The sequence below is a fragment of the Xiphophorus maculatus genome, chromosome 13 (assembly GCF_002775205.1).
Source record: "Xiphophorus maculatus strain JP 163 A chromosome 13, X_maculatus-5.0-male, whole genome shotgun sequence".
Lineage (NCBI taxonomy): Eukaryota > Metazoa > Chordata > Actinopteri > Cyprinodontiformes > Poeciliidae > Xiphophorus > Xiphophorus maculatus.
The window spans coordinates 24,556,530-24,577,616 of NC_036455.1; the positions used below are offsets into that span (position 1 = coordinate 24,556,530).

At 38.4% G+C, this 21,087-nt stretch overlaps 2 protein-coding genes and 1 non-coding gene across 4 annotated transcripts; 1 reads left to right on the forward strand and 2 right to left on the reverse strand.

Annotated features, from left to right (window-relative positions):
• The first annotated feature begins 279 nt into the window (after positions 1 to 279).
• On the forward strand, positions 280 to 13,467 carry fam83h (family with sequence similarity 83 member H). Its single transcript, XM_014476081.2, has 8 exons — positions 280 to 540; positions 6,205 to 6,366; positions 7,171 to 7,503; positions 8,530 to 8,694; positions 8,808 to 8,932; positions 9,012 to 9,566; positions 9,688 to 12,058; positions 13,278 to 13,467. The coding sequence occupies exons 2-8, from the start codon at positions 6,244 to 6,246 to the stop codon at positions 13,296 to 13,298; spliced, it is 3,693 nt and encodes a 1,230-aa protein (XP_014331567.1). The 5' UTR covers positions 280 to 540; positions 6,205 to 6,243; the 3' UTR covers positions 13,299 to 13,467.
• A 106-nt stretch (positions 13,468 to 13,573) lies between these two features.
• Positions 13,574 to 20,522, reverse strand: LOC102224556 (synaptonemal complex central element protein 1-like). Of its 2 annotated transcripts, XM_023345063.1 has the most exons (9): positions 20,435 to 20,522; positions 19,857 to 19,919; positions 18,692 to 18,766; positions 18,474 to 18,521; positions 18,271 to 18,325; positions 15,702 to 15,791; positions 15,549 to 15,612; positions 15,407 to 15,473; positions 13,574 to 15,304 (listed from the first exon to the last, which is right to left on the reverse strand). In XM_023345063.1, exons 1-9 carry the CDS (start codon positions 20,448 to 20,450, stop codon positions 15,204 to 15,206), a joined length of 579 nt encoding a protein of 192 aa, XP_023200831.1. In that variant the 5' UTR covers positions 20,451 to 20,522; the 3' UTR covers positions 13,574 to 15,203. The 2 variants fall into 2 exon arrangements, with proteins under 2 accessions (XP_023200831.1, XP_023200832.1); XM_023345064.1 differs by lacking the exon at positions 18,474 to 18,521 and having other exon boundaries at positions 20,435 to 20,501.
• Positions 18,816 to 18,948, reverse strand: LOC111610662. The gene has a single exon (XR_002753756.1). It is a non-coding gene; the product is annotated as a U8 small nucleolar RNA (small nucleolar RNA).
• Positions 20,523 to 21,087: the final 565 nt, after the last annotated feature.

Below are 21,087 nucleotides of genomic sequence, written 5' to 3' on the forward strand. Positions count from 1 at the left end.
ATGGTGGAAGTACGAATATGTTGCATGTGTATTTAAGTTATTGCCAAAGGGAAAAGACGAGATTGTGTTATTTAGTCGTTACATTGAGTTCTCAAACTAACACGCAAAGTTTGAAACGATGGTTCGACTAGTTAAAGGTCAGATTCTTGAAAGAACTGATAAAACGCAGGATCCATGACACTGAGCCCACTTTTGAAACAAAGCACAAGGAGCGAACTTCCAATGGTGTGGAGTCCTTGTCGCTTTGGGAGGAGTCTCACCGGTGGGAATCAACATTCACTCCTGTCCTTCCTCATTCACTGCGCGGTTCCACAGCAACTCTGCCGCGGCGGCTCCGGAGGATCACCCACCGCCGAGAGGAGCTCTCAGCCCGGGCAGCGAGTACGCGGTCACAGCGCACGCTCCGGAGAGGGGCGGTTTGGGTGGAGCTCCTGTCCGACTTACGGAATGTGACACTCGGACGAGAAAGGAGGCCCGAGTCGGTGGATTGAAGTCGGTACAAAGACGAGGGAGAGAACAAGTTGTGCTGCAAGTAAAGAGGTATGGACTGGAAAACTGTGGCATTTGGGTCAACGCAACTATTTACGTGGAGTGGCTATAATACTCTAATTATACCATTTCTACCTATACTAACTGCTATACTCTATCCTGTCTCGCTCTAAATCCTAGTACTTTTTTCTAACTTTAACTTTTTTTCATTTTTATTTTATGCGAGCAGAATAAACGGTGAAATGCAGAAAAACTTTCCGCAACGACAGCCTGCAGTTTCTAGAGGATTAAGTCATCCAGGTAGCTGCTGTGCACTGCAAAACCTGAGCAGCGTTGGTACAGTCTGAGCAGACAGAAGGCTCAGTGTTGCCGGTTACCAACACACTGAGCTGTTCTTTCATCCAGGCCACTGAAGGCAGAAAAAAACCCCAAACCCGAATACTTGTAGAAATAACATGACTCCTCTCCTATTTAGCATGCAGACGCTGTACGAGAAGCAACACTAGAGGGGGTGAAAAGCTGTTAATCTGTAAACATTATGCTCTGGTGCACTGATAAAAGATAATTCTAGCAATCGGTTTTGTAACTCCTTTTTATCAATTTCTATTTAGAAGTTTATTTAGAAGTTATAAATAAAGCTATTATCTTCCTACTTTCCAGACCAATTGGAAAGGAGAAAACATAGCTTGAAGTCAAAAGAGCTGCTTTTGTCTGCATTACAATCTACAAAACAGTCAAATCCTCCTGGTTGAAGGGCAGAAGTATCTATAAATAAAACCCAACTAAGAAGAATTACAAAATGTGCTATAGCTCTCAAACTTAATACTTAAAAAGAAAAGCTGATTTGCTTTTGTGTTAGATTGTTAAATCATTAATTTATCACAACTGTAGGAATCTTCATTAATTCGTCGTAATTCACTTTCGGACCAGAGCGCCATGTGTTTGAGAGAGCAGTCAACTTTACAAACAAACAAAACAAAATGACCAATGTTGATATTTTAAACTGCCTTTAGCATCTTATTTTAGTGCTTAGCGTGGTTAGCGCTCTTGACATTACTAATAGCCGTTCTGTTGTGTGTTTCTCTACAAGAGAAGCAACATTTCCGTATCGAAACACTTTCTATCCTAGACAAAGTTGGATTCCGGTAAAGGATAAAATAGATCAACTTTGTGGTAACACGTTCTGCTTCCTGGTATGCTCAGGTAGTTTGTGTAAGGTTGACTGAACTGTCGACATGCCTCTGTAGACAATAGTTTTCTTCTAACTTCATTTTTGAAAAACCTCATCGATGCTGAAAATAACTGAGTCTTCTGCGCTATGTAACAACTTCCTCACCGAAGAGGGTTGCTGTCGGGAATACTTGAGCGACCATTGAGCGGGAAAAAACATTGGATTTTTAGTTACCGAATTTTTATTAACTGAACAGAGGCAGGAAATCAGAAATTTCCGTCACAAGCCTTATTCTCAGTGCATCTCTAAATAAGTAGATACATTTTATTAGGATGTCTCATAGCCTGTTTGAACAATGCTTTGCATGCTTTGGTGTTCTTTGTGATGGGCTTAGCAGAGATTCCAACCTTTTGATTATAGAGCCCTTTCTGTTGAGCAAGGAAGACTGGTTTGCAGACTCCAATAGTAGTTTAACTGCATGCACATAACCGCTCAGTTTTACAGCTTTTATCCTTGATTCAGCCAGAGTGAGTCACTGTGCAGGAATAGCCTTAACATGTGGTTGTAATTTTGAGTTTAAAAAAGCTCTTAAATGCCAGCTCATTTTAGTGTGTGCGTGTCTTAATTTAATCTTGTCACATTTCCCACACGGCAGCGGCTGCATCTCATTCATTAGTGCGTTCTCTCTTGCATGTGTGTCAAAAAAAAGATAGTCCGTTTACAGTTTGTTTTTGAGGACTAATGTGCTTTAGGAAGAGAGGAGCTGGAAAACCAGAAATACTTTCATGCGTCGGCTGCTAAGTTTTCCGTTCAAGCTGACCGCAGGCCTGAAGGCAGTTGGAACAGATGAGGCACTTCAGAGGACCTGTTTTTCTAGCCTAAGACGGGATGGGATGTGAGCCTCTGAGTGCTGTCACATTCAATACGTGCTCATCTGTCTTTGATCCGTGTTTTGTGCTCCACTCATCAGCCGCGTTGAGGTGTGATAATGTACAGAGAGACAAGAGAAGCTCTGCGTGGATTTATATCTCAGTTTGTGTACATTACTCCGACAACGATGGAAATACTTCTGTGTCCCAAAACGAGCAGCAGAACTTTACAGCCTCCAAAACCTGTTCTCAGGTATTCTGCTCTTACTCCACTCGCGACGAGTTATAACACCTGAAATGAACATGCCGGATCAAACCCGGTGTTTGCTCAGCAAGGCGTGTTCAGGTAGAGAGGGACACTTCTTGAGAGTTTACGATTCCTCAACCTTTATTAATCCTTTCCGCCATCAGGACCGGTTACATTTTAGAGGTTTGTTTTTGTCATCTCATGCAGAAATGTTGAGTACGAACCACTGACACATTAGCAGTGTGCACATTTGAGATTCGCTGCAGTGTTTTGCTGCTGGTTTAGTGTTTCACTCCAGCTTTGTTTACGGTACATTTGCGTTTGGCTTTGCTTCGTGTGGAAAAGCTGCTTACCTGAAGCACAAATACAGAATTCCAGATTCCCAACATGTATCAGTGCTTGCATTTTGGTGCTCACATCAGTTGCCATAGCAGCAAACAAAGCACTGGTGTCTGTTTTGATATGCTACCTGTCATAGCTCCTACCTTATGGTAGTCCTCCACTGCCTCATCCTGCAGTGATCCACAGGTGAGCAGGGTGAAGAAGAAACCACCACACTCTGTTTGGTATCTTTGTGTTTGATTCAGGCTCTTACCTCATAGCCACCTCAGGGCTAAAATCATTCCAGCTTGACTGCCAAGAATTTTAATAAACTGATGATTAATGAAAATGCTTAGTCGCACAAAACGAGCTCCTTTAAAGATCTTAAATTCTTGGAAACAAAAATGTGTCTACCTCGAAGTAGTTTTGTTAATTTAGTACATGGATTAAAATCAGTTTTTTAAAAAACTTTATGTCTATTGAAATGGTTGCATAATAAAGGCCATCTCCCACTTTGTTTTTCATTGGATTTTAGAAAATGTTGCATCTAAGAAACAACAGAAAAAATTAATTAAGAGTGTTGCACCCCTATAAAAAACAAGCCATTGCTGTACAGTATTCTCCAGGCTGGAACAAATATATTATTATTTGTCTTTGCTTACAACAAAGAAAAATATGAACAGTTATGTTGTGAAAACAGACCCATTATTAAAAAAAAATTGTTTTAAAAGTACAACTGGCAAGCTCAAATTGACATGTCTATAAAAAAAAGCTGACTGCAGGCTAGCTAACTGAGAAGGTTGCCCAACTAAAAACTTCTAATATCAACTTGATACACTCATGTTACTCTATAAAGAATGAAAAGGTAGAAAAGTGAGACAAATATTCTGCCCATTAAGCAATTGAAAACTACAACAAAATTCATGTGAGCATTTATTTTATTTTATATTTTTTTTGCTTAGGTCTATGTGCTAAAATGATGATAATTTAAAAATAGTCACTTAAAAATGTTGTAACGAACATTTTTTTAAATTGTCAGAATCAAATGTTGCATTATTTCAGCACAAATAATTTGTAGTGTTTAAAATCAAAGTACTGTTTTACTTTACTGCTTTAAGTCGAAGTACAGTGTTACACTTTTTTGTTTAAAATGTTAAAACATATGATTACTTGATAATAATGATAAAAAATGGTAACTTAATACAATGTCCGCAAGTTCAACCATACCTGTAATTTGAGGGTGCTAACAGCTGGTTTAAGGCTGTTGTGTTACGTAACACGGTTGTTAATTTGAGGTTTGCGTACTCCAAGCACAACATTTTTTCAGTTTGTGGTTGTCATTCAGTTCCTTCGGCATGTGTTTGCATTCAAAACAGCAAAGCGTCAGTAGCTTATCGTAAGATTTAGAATAAAATCAAAAAGGCTAAATAGGTTAGGTGAATTTTATTCTTTGAAAGTAAGCAGGGACATAGAACCAAGAAGCAGTTAGTAATAATAGCAATAAGTAAGAAAAAGAAGAAGAAACGGACTAACTTTCATGGCCTGAAATAAGTGAATAAAGAGGAAATAAGCCGTTTTGCCCATGTACAAATCACAAAGCTGTAGTTTGTAATTTTATCCTCTGGCCAAGCCACACCAGGCTTCTGGATGACTCACCAGTCCTCTGAGTCAAGTGGGTTCTTCCACTGCTTGTGGGTTAGGACTTGTACCCTTCGCTATCACCACAACCAAGCCCTGAACTGTTTCTGAAAGTTTACACAGAGATCATTATCCATACTTTTATAACAGGTACAATCCCTCCCAGCCTGAGCCGATCATGTCACACCCTGATAATTTCACCAGACTTTCAGTTAGTCAGGGATAAGAACACTTTTATAAGTTACTCCAGACTTCAATGTTGAGACCATGTGCTTATTTGTGGAAAAATAAGCACATGAGATTTAACTTCATTTAAAATTTTGCTTTAAAAGTGTAACTCATATGATCTATAAGCTTATCAGTACGGGAGACATTGCGGTTGGTTCAAGCCTGAAATGATTGTCAAAGTTCATCATCTTTCTGCCTATCAAAGAAATATACACCATCTTGAAAGTAGTGGTCACATCTACTTTATGTTTTTGTGTTGAACATTAGGAATCTAATCACTGACACTGAAACATGTCAGCAATGTTGAACTTGAGGAAAATAAATCATGCTCACATTAGGTAGTAAGTAAGTTAAAAGTCATGGGACAGCTTAAAAAGACTTATGGCAGCTTCCAGACTCAGTTTTCTTGCAGCAACAGACTTTCCTTGGCAAGGCCTAGCAACTAGCAACACGAAGCATGACGCACCGGCATGACAAGTTAATTTAGCAAACTTAAAATGGACTTGTCTATACACCTCCTCATGCCTTTCCCACCATTCCCCACGCCTCATTTATGTCCATTTTCCCTCCGTCTTCCTTCCATTGTACTTTCTTCCTCCTGCTGTTTCTACGTCCAAAGATTTGTTTATAGTTTATTCCACAAGCCAAATCCTGATTGAGTTAATCATTAGCATTATTATGTGATTGTTTTATTACCAAGTACAGGTTTGGCGTTCAATGAAACAGACTTAATACATCAAAGTCTGCAACACCAATTTCAAAGTGTGATTCTTAATCTGATATTTACTTTTGATCAAATTCCCAAATTTAAGGTAATTCAAGAGGGAATGAGTCACAAGACTGACTACCGTAAATTAAATTAGATCTCTTCCCTGCAATGAAAAATCTCATAGCGATTATCTTGTATAACTGTTAGAGTTATCTCGAATAAAACTGGGATAATCTCCTGGTATTGATTTACTAACAACAGTTGCTTTGTTTGCTGTGGGAAACATGCCCGCTTGTGCATCCTAACACAAAGCTGCCTTTCTCTCATAAGGGATTTTAATTGAATTACTGTATTGTTTGTCATTAATGCGGGAGTGGAGTGTTATTACAGGGAGTGCAACCACAGTAGCAAGGTGATCTAAATACAGGAAAGCATCTTTTTCTTTGGACCAGGGTGCTTTTATGTTTTCTCTCGAGATTCTAAGGCTCCTAGCTAACTCTGCTGCCCTTTCTTGTTTTTACCTTTTCTGCAGAAGCTTTTCATTTGACTTTTGACCGCACCCAGTCCAACAATGCCGCACCGGTCACAGAGCTCTTCGGTTGGTGATAATCCACTTGACCCAAACTATCTACCGCCACACTACCGCGAGGAGTATCGTCTAGCAATCGATGCTCTGATTGAACATGACGTACAGGTAACAGTTACAATTCTTTTTCATTTTCCACAATGTGAGTAATGTGTAAAAACAGATGCGGGGCCATAGAAAAGCATTTGTCTTTTGTAGTGTTTCATACTTGAATGTTTTATATCAAACAACCAAATTATCATGCAAGACTAAAAACCAAAGTAAATACAATGACAGTTTTCAATTTACGATTTTGCTTATTAGGGGAAAATGGCATTCAAAGAAATGTGCCTTTTGTTAAATCATGCATTACCAGCAATTAAATACTTTTTAGACAATAGGTTTCACTTTTTCTTGCCACCCCTTGTCATTTTACAGATCTGATTACAGTCAGACCTATAAAATAAAGAAATTACCTAAATTAAACCTGTCTACATTAAGTAAGCTAACTTATTTGAAAAATCTTGGAGTGAACAGGACATCAAGTTGGACGAAAACAAGCATGTCCACCTATGACTGACAAAAGAAGCATTAAATGAAGATTTTGGAGAAGCCCAGTCAAATTCTGCACTTAAATTTGATTGTGATGATGATTGTGATGGAATCCTATTTTTGCTCTAAAAGCCACTAAAGTTGCTAAAGCCAGGCCAAAATTTTTCTAGAGTGGTGTAAAAGGCTAATTACCAGTTATTAATGTCACCAAAAGTTTGTGTCGATTTCTTTTTCCTATAAGAAATCTATATTACAGTTATTTTTTTCTACAATATTTGAATGTTACACAAAATCAAAAACAGTAGTAAAAAGTAAGGGTCGAATTTACCTTACTGTATTGCTGTAATGCATGCACTGAACTTGTTTGTGTTGTCGCACCAGGGCTACTTTGAATTCCTCCAGACGTCAGATTTGGTGGGTTTCCTGTCCCAGTCCGAAATTGACTACATCAAGTCCACACTGCAGGGACCCAGCCAGTCCACAGGCGCCCCTGAGCTTACATATTATGAGGGAGGGCAGGACGCTGAGGGCTCCTCTGACACCTACTGGCCATTGCAGTCTGACACGGCTGCGCCGGGGCTGGACCTGGGATGGCCGCTTCCGCAGCACAGCTTTATCGGGCCCACAGAGGTCACCACTCTGGTCAACCCCTCCGACGCAGAAATGCCAAGTATTAAGGAGCAGGCCAAGAGACTCATCAAAAATGCACGACATGTAAGTAAAAACACCAGGGTGCAAGAAAGACAGATGTTACAATGTGCAGACTTGATTTGTAGCTGGGTGGGTTTGTGTCAGGGAAGGGTGTATTTGTTTCAGTGCTGTCCTATCAGTATGCATCCCATAAGTCAACTATTATTTTTGAAAAAGAGAAAAACTAGTTGATAAAGCCCTGCCAGGAACATTTGTGTGCTCTAACTTGTTAGAGTTTTTTTTTTTGTCTACCTCTGGCAACGTTTTCACCACTCCCTTTTAGTCAAATTTCCAACTCACTGGCCGTCAGCTAAATTAAAAATATGATTAGCAGCAGAATGACTGCCAAATGTGACAAGCAGTCAAACTTGTTGGTGTGAAGGATCGTGCCTTTATTTGTCCTACGTTTCTGTCTGAATTTACAACGTGCTGAGCTGTGTCTTGCAGGCGTTTACTTTTAGCAACTCTCCGGAAGTCAGTGTCTCAGCATGCAAATGGTAGAATGACAGCTTGGAAATAAAATTAGTCACCCTGCAAACCTTATGTAAATTTAGTGCGGCAGATATACTGAGTGTAGTCAAATGTTCATGGAGTGTCTATTTTGTTTCAAGTCTTTTATTGAGGCTTGAAACTTAAGTTGGATAAAAAAAAACATGCCAAGTCAACAAACAGGAAGCAAGGCCATCTCAATAAATACAAATATTCAAATACAGAAAGTCCTGGCTCAGTTCACCAATTTTTACCAATACTTTATCATTCCTTCCTAAATACCTAACCGTACACAGCAGTGTTTTTCTTTTCAATTTTGTTCGTAGTGAATTATCTGACTATAAAAATGGTCAAACCTTGTTTATACCTAGTTGTATATTTTTATCTGAAAATCTTACCTTCTCTGTGATTTTGTTTTTAACAAAAGTCATACCCATGACCAAAACTACAAAGAGTCAAATGACAAGGATCTATATAGTACTGTTAGAGGAAGGGTTTAAGAAACTGACAATGCAATAATCATGTGTCCCTAAAATAAGTGTGTTTGTTCTTGCGGTCTAGGTTATCGCAATTGTGATGGACATGTTCACAGATGTTGACATTTTCAGTGACCTCTTGGAAGCAGCAGGACGCCATGTTCCTGTTTACATTCTGCTTGATGAGAGGAATGCTCCTCACTTTGTCAATATGGTTATGAGTTGCAAAGTCAACCTGGACTTAATTCAAGTGAGTTTCAGGTTTCCTTACATTCCACGCGTCTATTCTAACTTTTTTTCTTTTTACCCTTTGCAAAATTGTACACATGGTGTCCACTAACAGGTAAAATGTTCATTTTCTAGATGATGCGTGTCAGGACTGTTGCAGGTGTAACATACTATTCTCGGACAGGGAAATCGTTTAAAGGACAGGTGAAAGATCGTTTTCTCTTGACTGACTGCCGGGCTGTCCTCAGTGGGAACTACAGGTAGGTTACTAGATAACATCATTTAATTATGCTGTATTTATTTAAAAACGCTAAAACTTTCTCTTTTGTCTATTTCTAGTTTTATGTGGTCATATGAGAAGATCCACCGATGCATCGCACACCTCTTCCTTGGAGAACTGGTCACTACTTTTGATGAGGAGTTTCGTATTCTCTTTGCTCAGTCAGAGCCTCTGATTGTTGATCCATCCAGTGGACCACTCACAATTCCTGACTCAGGCACCAGCAGCTACGTGAACACCCAGTTCGGTTTAAAGAGGTCACAGTCTATGCGTAACCCCATCAGTTTCAGGAGACAGCCCGAGATGCCCTCAGCCTTCCCATATGGGGAGTTAGATCGTAACACTTCACTTCCTTTCCGGAGGAATGACGCGTTTCGTCACACCCTGGAACCGAGTGCAGGAATAACGATAGGAAAATATTCTCAGCAACAGTTTCGCCTCCAGCAGTCATACCTGGAGCAGGGAAAGTCCATTGTGTCCAGGCAGATGGAGTTGAGTTCAAGTGCCTTTAAGAGACATAGCTATGCTGAAGGGACTCAGGAAAATTATTCATCTTCACGACAATACATGAAGCACAGAGTAATGAACAATCTGGATGAAACTGATTTTCACAGGTAATTCACTCTAAAATGCACATTGTTTCAGAATTTAATTATTATAATTCATCTCATGTACTATAATATCTGTACATTGACAACTAAGTCAACTATAAAGATCAATGTTTTTTTTTTTCAGAGAGCAAATTTCAAGTAGCCATTACTACAATGAAGGTCCTGGTCCTGGTTCTGGCCACGGACACTACGACAGACTTCGAGCCAATCGGCACCTTCCCATTGACCAATATTCGGAATCTAGTTTTCACTCAGACCGGGAGCCTCCACCTGGAATAAGGGACTACTTTTCATCTGAGGACCTGAGAGGACCAGAAGGGCTCCATGCCCCCCCTGTAGCTGGGCGATATGGAGGAGGATCCGCTAGTCGGAGACCAACCATAGGACAAGCTTATGCTTGTCAGAGTTCACCGACACATTTGCACCCACCTGAGAAAGGACATTTTCAAAATCAGTCTGATCAAGAGTACAATCAAGATCCAAGTGCAAAGCAAGGTATGAGGAGTTGGAGAATCCACTCATATCTGAGTACTTATGAGGATGGTGGAGAAGAAGGCTTGCCTCAGCCTATGGGTCATGATGCCTTTGAGGAGCCCCCGCTTGCTGAGCAACTAGGTTCATGTGAAAACTTAGCTTCACGCTTTAGATTAAAGGATCCCCCAAATGTGCCCCCAAAGCCCCGACCAGATATACTGAAACCCCGCTTTGGAAAGCCAAAATTACCTGACAGCAATGATCAAGACTCTGCCCCAACAGCAAGCAATGATGTGCTTCCCTCTTTCAGTGATTTGAGGTCTTCTGTTTTGGAGAAAAGAGACAGAATAGTAGAAAGGGGGAGGGGAAGGGAGTCAGAGAGGGGTTCGGCTAGAGATACTGCAGAAGATTTGGAGGTTAAGGAAGCTCCAGATATCTTTTTGTCCAGGCATGAATCAATCCGCTCTCGCGTAAACCCTCTCCTCCAGCGTAGCTCTCGTCTGCGCTCCTCGCTTATATTCTCATCTTCCAAAGCAGAGATGCACAGTGGTAGTCTAGGCCTAAAACCAGCGACCGAAGAAGATGACCAGTTAGATACGATACGTACTTCCTCCCTTGTGGCCCAGATTCTTGAAAAGAGAAGATCTTTCTCTCGTGAGCCTTTTGAGTGGCGAAAGAAAGCTGAAGAAAAAGACGATGTAAAAGTAAAGGAAGAGAGAGAGGAAAAGATAAAGGAGAAAGAGAAAGAAGAGCAACAGAAAAAGGAACAAGAAAATAAAAGTCAGATTAAGGAAAAAGAGGAAACCCATAGTACTAAAAAAGAAGAAAAAACAGTCAGTGCTGAGACAACTAAAGACAAACCCTCAGTAAATGTAAATGACCCAGCTAGTAGACTACAGTATTTTAAAGATCTGGAGAACAAGAGAAAAGCCTCAAAAATGGAGACAGAGCAATTTCAAAAAGCCTCGGAGCCTGCTGAAAAAAAGCCAGACCTTTCTGAGAAGGTCTCTTTGTGTCCAGACACAACTCCTCCACAAGTGGCTCCATCTGTAACCGTCACTTCGACAGAACAAGAACCCAAGACGCCAGACATCTCAGCAAAACTGGCAGAGCTCTCTCGCAGAACTTCATTAAGTTCAGTCAAGCCTTCAATAATAACCCCAAAGCCTTTTGGAAGTTCCCTGAAGCTTTCAAATACATTGCAACCCTACAAAAAAGAAAATGAGACAGAGGGTCAAAAGAAAGATGACCTCAAGGCTCTAAAGCCTCCTCCATCACCTAAGTTATTCAGGAAGGATCAGCTGAAGATTAAGTCCCTGAATCCTCGTCGCATCTCTTGTAGTGATGATCTTCTGACAAAAGATGCAACAGATGCTGAGAAGAGTGAAATGAAAAAGAGTCGCTCTCACAGTTCTTCAACGATGCCACATGAAGAGTCTAAAGAAGGACTGCACAAAGTTATGGGATCTAATACTTCGCTAAATACAATTGGTGAAGGAAAGGGTGATGGTAAGACACTTGAATTCCTGAAGAAACAGACTCAGAGGTTAAAGGGGCTCCTGGGGCCAAAGGATAAAGAGAAGAAAGCCTCAGGAGACGACAGGGGCATGAGCACCGTCATGGAGGTGGCTGACGACTCAAGCAAAAAGGGCTCCTCAGCAAAGGTCACAACGTCCCCGACTACCGAACAACCCGCCACAAACCACAAAGAATCGGCTGGGAAATCATCTTCATCCCGCTACCAGACCTCAGGAAACTCTGCTTTGTACAGCAGCAACCTGCGAGACGACACTAAAGTCATTCTGGAACAAATCTCAGCGAACAGCCAGAAAAACCGCCAGGAGCGAGAAGAAACCGGAGGGGACAAAGACAGTGGTGCCATGGACAAAGGTCAAGAGACACAGAACCCCTTTAAGAAAAATCGATTTCTGCGACCACAAAGCAGCACCCAGGAGAGGGAAGGGCTGCTGAAGAGGATAGAGAGTCTGAGGAAGGAGAAGAAGGTCTACAGCCGTTTTGAGGTAGTTAATTCCAGCAGCACTGATGGCAAGAAAATATAGTTAAGATAAATATAGATCATCTTGTCAGTGTTCTGAATCATAAAACTAAACCAATGTTTAGAAGTAGAGATGTTCTGTTTTTCATTATTTGTTAATTTGTAATGTTTGCACATAGGCTATAAAGTAACAAGAATATAGATAATTTTCCTAAAGATAATTTTATTTTGTTGAACAAGCTAATGTGTTCTGCCTGGTATATACAGTGCTGTGAAAAGTTCTTACCCCCTGGGAGGTTTTTTACACATTTGTTTGATTGACGCACTTGTTGTTCAGATCATGAACTAATCTTAACATCCGACAACGATAACCCAAGTAAATACAAATATAATTTTTCCAAAGATGATTTCATTCAAATAAGCTATTGAAACCAACTTTGCCATGTCTCTTTTTCATTGTTTATGTACTGAGAAAATTCCGGCATGCAGATCTTGTTCTGGGTTCTTTTTTAACCAACTGGATAAATGGTTTAGACTCTCCTGTTTTGGTGAGCAACTGGTTAATCGTCCTGTGACGATTAACCGTGATTCACGTTTTCACCATTTTGTGGATAATGGCTCTCATTGTGGTGCACTGGAATACTGATAGGTTTAAAGGATTGTTCTTCTGTTCTTAAATTTCTCTCGATTGGATCATAATGTATTGCTTTGTGAAATCTTTTAGCTTACTCCTTGTTGTCAGACAGGCTCTAGGTAAAGGATTTAAACAGACCAGAATTACTCGCTTGTCTGGGAGTAATCAATCCTGTTTAAAGTTGAACTCAGCAATACAAAAAATATGGTTAATCACAGCTACATCATGACTTAGCAACTGGGACAATTATATTTTCATCCAGTGTTTGTTTGGACAGATTTTGTTCCTTTATTAAATGAAATCATTTAAAATGTCCCTTTTGTATTCACGTTGATAATCTGAGATACTCAAATTGTTTGTTTACCTGAAACGACAAAACTTTATGAAAAAACAAACAAACCCCAGAATCTGTAAGGTGGCAGTACCTTTCACAGCACTGCATAGAAAAGTTCTGGCACAATTTCAATGCATTCTTACCAAATATAACCTTTTAATTAAATACACAGGACTGCATAAGTAGGGTTTTACTTTAGTGCAAGCATGCAAGAGAAGAAGTAGAAAAAGGGCAGACACATCAATTTCACTGTTATCCTTGTTGCTCTGTTAACAGATGGGGAATAGCCTGGCATAACGAAAGATGGAGGACCGGCCTTTTATATGTGGACTATTTATGCAAGACGATCAAAAACAGCCATTGCCAACTTGTGCCATCAACAATCTATCACTCCTCAAAGCACTTCTGGTGCAAGAGCTGCAGCCTTTTCTGGAGTTACACAAAGTAATAAAACTTGAAAAGACGATATTGAAAATCCTGAAAACAACCTAAAGTCATTGGGTTTGGAATGTGTCTCCTTGCCAAGAACTGGTACTACTTTCTCCTTATATGGTGACTGAAAGACAAAAGTGACTACTGACAGCGTTGGCTAATGTTTCACCACACAAATAAAAAGGCGGGCTGTTTCGCATAAAACCTAGCCTGTTTAAACGTGACAGGGGAACTTGAAGATGAAAATAAAGAGACTGCACATGTTTTACCAGACAAAGGAAACAGATACATGCCAGTTTTTAAAAAAAAAGCACCGCAGTATTCTGCAGTAAGTATACAGTACCAGTGTTGTGAGTTCATGGAAATGTTTGTGTGCTTGGGACTAGTTTGTAGATAAACAAGAGAGAGAGTGTCCTTGTGGTTTCATCATGTGCCAATGGCTCATTGAGGCCATTACAAAGGTAGGAGAGTTAATGCAATCCCAAAGAGATAAAGACGTGGGTAGTACTGAGAATGAAGTTGTGGGAAGTACTGTTGGAATAAAGAGAATGAGATGTGCAAACGTGGGTTTTGATAAAGTCAAAGCTATAGGTGTAGGTGTGGACCCACTGTTTAGGGCTAAAGATGTCAATAACCATTCAGGGAGGGGATTTTGGTCAAAGTACTTGACTAAAGTATGCGTGTTGTCCTTTGTTTTATGTAAATAAAAATGTAAATCATTTACATTGAGTCACTGTAAAATAGTTTTGTTAGCATGTTTATTTTGGGTGTGGGGGGATTTCAATAAGGCATTACTTCTAAAGGAAACCAAGAGAAAGACGTTTGGGTGTATTGCACAGTTCTGGAGCAAAGCCATGCCAGCTTATATAACTCGTTTTACTTCTAAGGCCCACACCCAAAGCAGGACTCCTAGCTATTTTGTTAGTCTGACCACAATTGAAAAGAAGACTGAGGTGAATGTGTGACACCTTAAGAGGGCATCAAACTATTTTGTGTTTCTATGGAGTATGCCTGAAGTTTGGATTTACTCCTGAGGGATGATTTAAAGTTTACATGGGTTTTTGATTCACCGTTTTACTGTACATATTTATATATATATATATAAAAAAAGCTTTGTTCATGTTTTGCATTGTAAATGTATGCACTGCACTGGACTCATTTTTGTTAAATATTGTTGACATCGCTGAGGGTAAACCAGTTGCACAGGGTAATTGTGCTCTTTGTTTTTTAAACATTTAATAGTGTTACACTGTTTTTAAAATATGCAACGAAAAAAAAGGATTTAATTAAATATTTTAAACTCATTTAAGTTGTGGTTGTGTGTATATAAGCAGGTCTGTATATATGGTACATTGAATTTCGTAATTACAGGCTTTTGAGTTTCTTTTTATTGTTGATGCAGAAAAGTCACAAAGTTGCAGCTGTTACATTTTTATATGCAACACTTGTGTGGATATAACATCAGCATAGAATATCTTCATACAGATCAAAAAGTTCAACATTTTTCAGATTTAAAGCTAAAACCACACGAAGATTATGAACAATTTAGACAATAAATATGGTTAAATCTCAGAATGAGTCAATTAAGTACTTAAAAAGCAAGTATCTTAGACAGTGGAAAACATATAAGTTGAGTGTTTAAGACTATCTCACTCAGGAAATCTTAACAATTACATAAAGGAAATGTAACACTGGGCAAGAGACCAGGCTCAAAACAACACAAAGAACGGGTCACTCTAAATCCCCAAAACTGAAGACAAGTCATTCAGTTTACTCATGAATCTGTGCATCTTCAGTCTCAAACTGCTTCTGTTTCTTCGCCTCCTCTAACTCTTCGTCCAGTTTGTGCAGCTGAGCCAACTTCACTTGTTCTATCACAACCACACAACAAACAGTTCAAACACTACATGCTTGCATAAAAAAAATCATTGTGCTCACAGATGACCGTGGGAAGAACTCAAGAGAACACTTACCAGCTGATGACAGCTGATGTTTTATGTCTTCACCTTTCTTCAACTCATCTGGGAGTCTCTTTGAATTCTAAACAACATTTTTTTTTTCTTTCAGTTATTCACTGTTTTCAATAAACAGAGAGAGGAAATAAGGAAAACTTACAAAGACATAGTCGAGTTGCTTGTGCTGCTCTATCAGTTGCATAAGTTGGTTTTCAAATCTTATTCTGTTGAAACCAGGTTGATTATTGAGTTATGGTAATATTTTTTAGTAAATTTTCTGAGTGGAATTAATGATCACATTCTGACAAGCTACCGCAATTTCCTGTGTTTCAGCTTCACTTCCTCGATTTCACATCTGTAGTGTTCCAGCAATTCCTCGCTCGTCTTGTTCTGCTTCAACTGCCTGCAAAACACATTTTAGCAGATATTAAAGACACTATTTTAATATAAACTAAATGAAATCATATGGCATTCTAAAGTGTTACTTCTCTTTCAATCACCATATGTTGACTTGGATAAAAGCTTTTGTGAAAAAAAAGGTAAAATTGTTCTGAAATTAGTTTAACATGTTTCATAATTCCGACTTTCCAAAACCAGTAAATTATCCAGGCTGTAAATAGATAACAGATGACCAGTCCATCACAGTTCTAACCTTAGAGACACATTCTTCAGGTCAAATTAGAATATCTAATTAACCCAACATGGATATTTTTAACAATGAGAGGAAGATAAGATAAGATAAGATTTATTTGTCATTGTCATCAACAGATTACAACGAGATTGAGATTTGCTCAACTCGAGTTAAGATGCAGGTTATGTGTATATACATAATATACGAAGATAAAGAAATAAATAGTACAAAATGAGAAATAAATAGACATCAGAAGATGGTTACAGCGCCTGGAGGTGTCGCAACAGAATTTACATTTTTAACAAAGTGGTGTCAAGAGCAGAAGTTCTTATGCCTTTGAATTTAGTGCCATGATTGCCATCGGGTAAAAACTGTTTTTTAGGCGATTTGTCCTGGTTTTTATTGCTCTGTATCTCTTGCCTGATGGCAGCAGCTGGAAGAGACCGTGGCCAGGGTGTGAAGAGTCATTTCCAAAACTTTCTTGTGGAGCCTGGAAGTGTAAATCTGTTCCATAGTGGGGAGGGGGCAGCCCTCCCCACTAAGCTGAGGTAGCCGAAGGAAATTCACAAGCACTGGGGAAAACATGCAAACTTCACAGGTCTGCATGGCTCAGATTCCATCCTTAGACCTTCTTGCAGGAAGGTGACAGGTAATACCATCATGCCGCCTTGGTGCCTTTGTCTTGCAGCTTTCCTGCAACAATTCCTACCAACCATCTGTCTTCAAAGGGAAGAGTTAAAACAAAGTGCGTCACAGCACCCATTGATCTATCTTAGGACAATGATGGACAGCAGGAAATTCCAGCATTTTGCTATCAGATGGTTAAGAAAAATGTAAGCAACGAAGGAGGCCGGACTGGTTGGACATACCTTCGTCCAACAGAAAGATAATGACCCAAACCAAGAAATAAAAATGACCCCCTTCATCCAAAACTCGCAGTTTGTTTTGGCATTAAAGTGATGACAAAAGAAAAGCTGTTACTGAAAACTGCAATAAATAGGACAACACAAATTCAAACCTTTGTACCATGGTAAAGATTCTCAAAATGACAATTAAATATGTCCATGTTGTGAAGAAGCAAAGTATTCACAGATCTTTACTTTCAATACAAGCTTTGACTCTTGGTATGATGTTTTTCTCTGAAATGATCTGTTAGTTTTTACACAAAATCTAACCAGAATTACATCTTCTAATAAGTTTAACTTATGTCTTTTAGTCCAAAGAATATTTCACCCAAAGTCTTAGATCAAGATTTTGTTTTGTTTCAGGACCCTCAGAGGTGACTTAACATGTGGGTGTAGTTCTCTGATAGGATGAAGACCCTGCGAGCCACATAATAGTGTAATAAATGAGACCACATCACTGATCTGGATCGTGTCTTTCTTATTTATCCGTATGTTACTCATTCATGTGGTATCACAGCACCTGCTCAGCCTCTTTCTTATTGCTTAGTCATAAACACTGACCTTAACTAGGGCAAGTGAGGCCTGCAGGGCTTCAGATGTTGTCCTGAGTTCTTTTGTGACCTCCTGGGTGAGTTTTCAATGTGACTTTGGAGTAATTTTGGCAGGAAAGCTAGTCTTGGGAAGTTTCGTCACTATTTCAAATTCTTTAGAAATATCCCTAAAAAGCTTTCATGGCTGACCTTTTATGTTCTTCAATATCTTTTATCCAACATTTAGCTATGTTGTCAGGCAGGTAATATTTTAGGGATTTTGATTTCTTTATTCCAAAGTGTCTGGTAGTGTTCAGGCCTGATTGTATCAAGTAAAATAATAATAAAAAAAGTTTAATAATTAGAATTAACTGATTATTTAACAAGACGGAGAATTTTATTTTTGCAAAGGGCCTGTGTGCTTTTGGATTAATTTATTGTCTTAATAAAGGAAATCATCATTTGAAACTAATTTGTATATCTCTGATAATCTTCCTCAAATTATAACATCTGTTTAACAATCTTAAAAATGTTAGCATATGAATTGCTATCCTTTTCTAATGACAATGTTGAACTTACTGTTGAAAATTTCAGTTTAGTCTATATATTTTTACAAGCTTAAGGCATGAACAGGGATGTTTTAAAAGTTTTTTCCTTGTAAAATTACTTTAAAAAGACACATTAGACGACTAGAGCAGATAAAAATATCGCCAAGCCAAGCCACCAGAGCTTCACTACATGAATTCCTGCCATCTAGTGGTAGAAATGCGACATACACAGTGATACACATTGGCAGACTTCTAAAAAATATTTTACCTGTTCAAGTCCTGCTCAGAGTCTTCACATTGCAACTGCAGCTTGCTGGATGCATCTGACAAAAACAATCAAAAAACACAATATTCTGTTAAAGTATAAATGTTTACTAAAGATTACCATATGGTCTCAGGCAAAGAGTTAAATATTAGACAGCGGGATTACAACAAACACTTGACCATTAAAATTATTATTCCAGTGAGCACCTTTCTTATCTTTATGGATTCCTTCCAGTTCATTAGCTTCGGTTTGGACTAATAAACAAGAACAATACATTAGATTATGCATGATCAAAATACAACGTTGCTGTTATTTTAATTCAATAACAGTAAGGGTAAATCTTGAATGCTGGTATATACAGCTCAGCATGTTAAAAGAACTAGTCACTAGAGAAAGTATGTTCAAGAATGGTTTAGTATCTTACAATCTGCAAGCTCCTTTTGCAAATCGTCATGCACAGACTGGGCACCTTTGACTTCCTCTTCAAGTTGTCTTTTCTCTGTTTGAAGAACATGAATATTAGAGATATTGTTATTCACAGCTCAAGAATCAGAATGGCTCAAGTAGGGTGTTGCAGTTCCCCACAAGAGGGAGATACTAATCATATCTCATGAACCTCCATTCATCATGCTCTGCAACTCCACGAATGGAGTAACAGGTAAGGATGTACCTCACTGACAATACCGGGTTAACTGCATGTGAATCTTAATATTGTGTGCAAAGACCTGCCTCACTCACGGTTGCAAGAAATCTTTGTTTACGTTTTTATTCAGGTCATCCGTGTACGTGAATACCCCATGAGCTTCACCCAGGTATAGCAATTGTACGTTTTGACGTATTTTGGTCATATTATCTTTATTTCTTCTCAATTTGATACGGGAACGTGTCTTCGTTTACATATCGTCATCACAACGTGGATCCTCATTGGTACAAACTTTAAGAAAGATTTCTACAAAATTACAACAAAGAATAAAAGCACTTTCCGGTTAAACAAGGCGCCCACTCTTTCAGATACGTTCAAGGCCCTTACTTTGTGATTCAAAAGTTTGATTTGGTTAAAAGGAATGAGATTAAACTACCGGATGTGTCGCTTAGCAAAGATCAGCCAATGCGTCAAGATGGTTCCTCGACCACTAAAGCTAACACGACCAGCTTTCAGTTTCAATTTGTGCGACATGTGAAGAATATCCACTGATCAGTTCAACAAAATTAAATAATGATTAATTCCAATTTTAAAAAGAAACGCTAACACAAATTAACAAGACATTATAAACCAGTACGCATGCGCGTCATTTCGCAATAAAGACAAAGGGAAATGCTACACTGACTTAAATAAATGTACGTGTTAAAAACATAAAAAATAACCTTAGGTGTCAATCGATGTATATATTTAAAATGTAAATTAATAACTACTAACTTTTAACAAATGTATATTTTGTCCAACAGATGTCACTGTAGCGCAAAATAATATATATATATATATATTTTAAATTGACGTTGCCGTATCAATGAAAAACGTTTCCTAAATAAATTCTAGTAGTATTTTGAAACATACATTATGTGGAGAAATAAAACCTTACAAAATATACCTTGTTGAAGCATCCTTAGCTTGGCCATGAGCTGTTCAATTTTGGGCTTCGGCAAATCTCCACCTGACAATTTAACAAATTAAGTTATTCATGGTACATTTAAACTTTACCTGCATATTCTTATGTTTGTACATTGTTTTTATGGCGGGACAAGGATAGTATACCCAGTGTTGTATCTTGTAATTAATATGTAAAACATCAAAATTAGAGTCAGGAAAAATCTTTGAATTTCCTATAACTTTCTTCCAAATGCTTAAGATGTTGAAGTAGCCAAGTAGCTTTATGTTGCTCATATTAGCATCAAAGGTGAAACTCTAGGCGGTTCATTAAATTAAACTGAACGTGTATTTTTAATTTTGCTTTAACGTCTTTATAAATTACTGAACAATTAACATCATTTTTTGTAATATAACCGTTACATTTTCACCAACTGAAAGAAAACGGTTAGCTTAGTTCGGGCTAAATGTACCATTGAAGCTACAATTCATCCCTGAAATATTTTTACAGTGCTAAAAATTGTTCAATAATCTGGAAACGACCACATAATAAACCTCTTCCATTAATTATTCGAGTCATACCGCCTTGTTCACTCATGTTTATCCAGCTAGGCCTGTCTCTAGATAGCTGACGGACGTCCTCACTCGGTCTCCCAGTTAGCGGTTTAAGTGGGCCCTGCACGTGTGTTCATATCAAGACGTCTGAATATATTTAAAAACGCCATTTATTCCAGTCAATTAATTCATAAAAGCGAATTTATACATTGTACATATTCATCTCACACAAAATAATATACTTCAAATGATTGTTGTTCATCGCAATAAAAAAGGAAATTCAGTTAGCCTGTCTCGTTATTACCATACATTACAGAGATATGGATACTTTTTAAAATATATTTTTGGCTTTTTTATTGCTCTAACATTGACATTTTCTTGGAATATGAATTTTGTGTTTTTATTACTCTTAAAACACAACTATTAAAATTAACAACTACACATACATTTTTAGTTAAATGACTGAAAAACTTTAAATAATATTCAAATTTATTTCAGTGGACTAGTAAACTGCGGTCATGTTTTCCTGATGTGGTGTTTAAAAATATGCTTTTTTACAATTCTGTTACTCCCACATGTGCTGTGATGGCTATGCATGCAGGACAGTTGTTTACATGTGCACTGAGCGTTTGAAAGACCAGCTAATGCCCAGAGATTAAAAATGAGAGTAAAATCCAGGT

Bases quoted from the DNA above. Each gene is read 5' to 3' on its own strand.
- fam83h (XM_014476081.2), top strand. From the start codon at position 6,244: ATGCCGCACCGGTCACAGAGCTCTTCGGTTGGTGATAATCCACTTGAC. The intron at 8,933-9,011 runs GTAGGTTACTAG...GTCTATTTCTAG, and splicing joins GTCCTCAGTGGGAACTACAG to TTTTATGTGGTCATATGAGA. The intron at 12,059-13,277 runs GTAGTTAATTCC...CTCTGTTAACAG, and splicing joins AGGTCTACAGCCGTTTTGAG to ATGGGGAATAGCCTGGCATA.
- LOC102224556 (XM_023345063.1), bottom strand. The intron at 18,522-18,691 runs GTAAGATACTAA...CTTGTTTATTAG, and splicing joins GCAAAAGGAGCTTGCAGATT to TCCAAACCGAAGCTAATGAA. The intron at 15,305-15,406 runs GTAAGTGTTCTC...TGGTTGTGATAG, and splicing joins ACATCAGCTGTCATCAGCTG to AACAAGTGAAGTTGGCTCAG.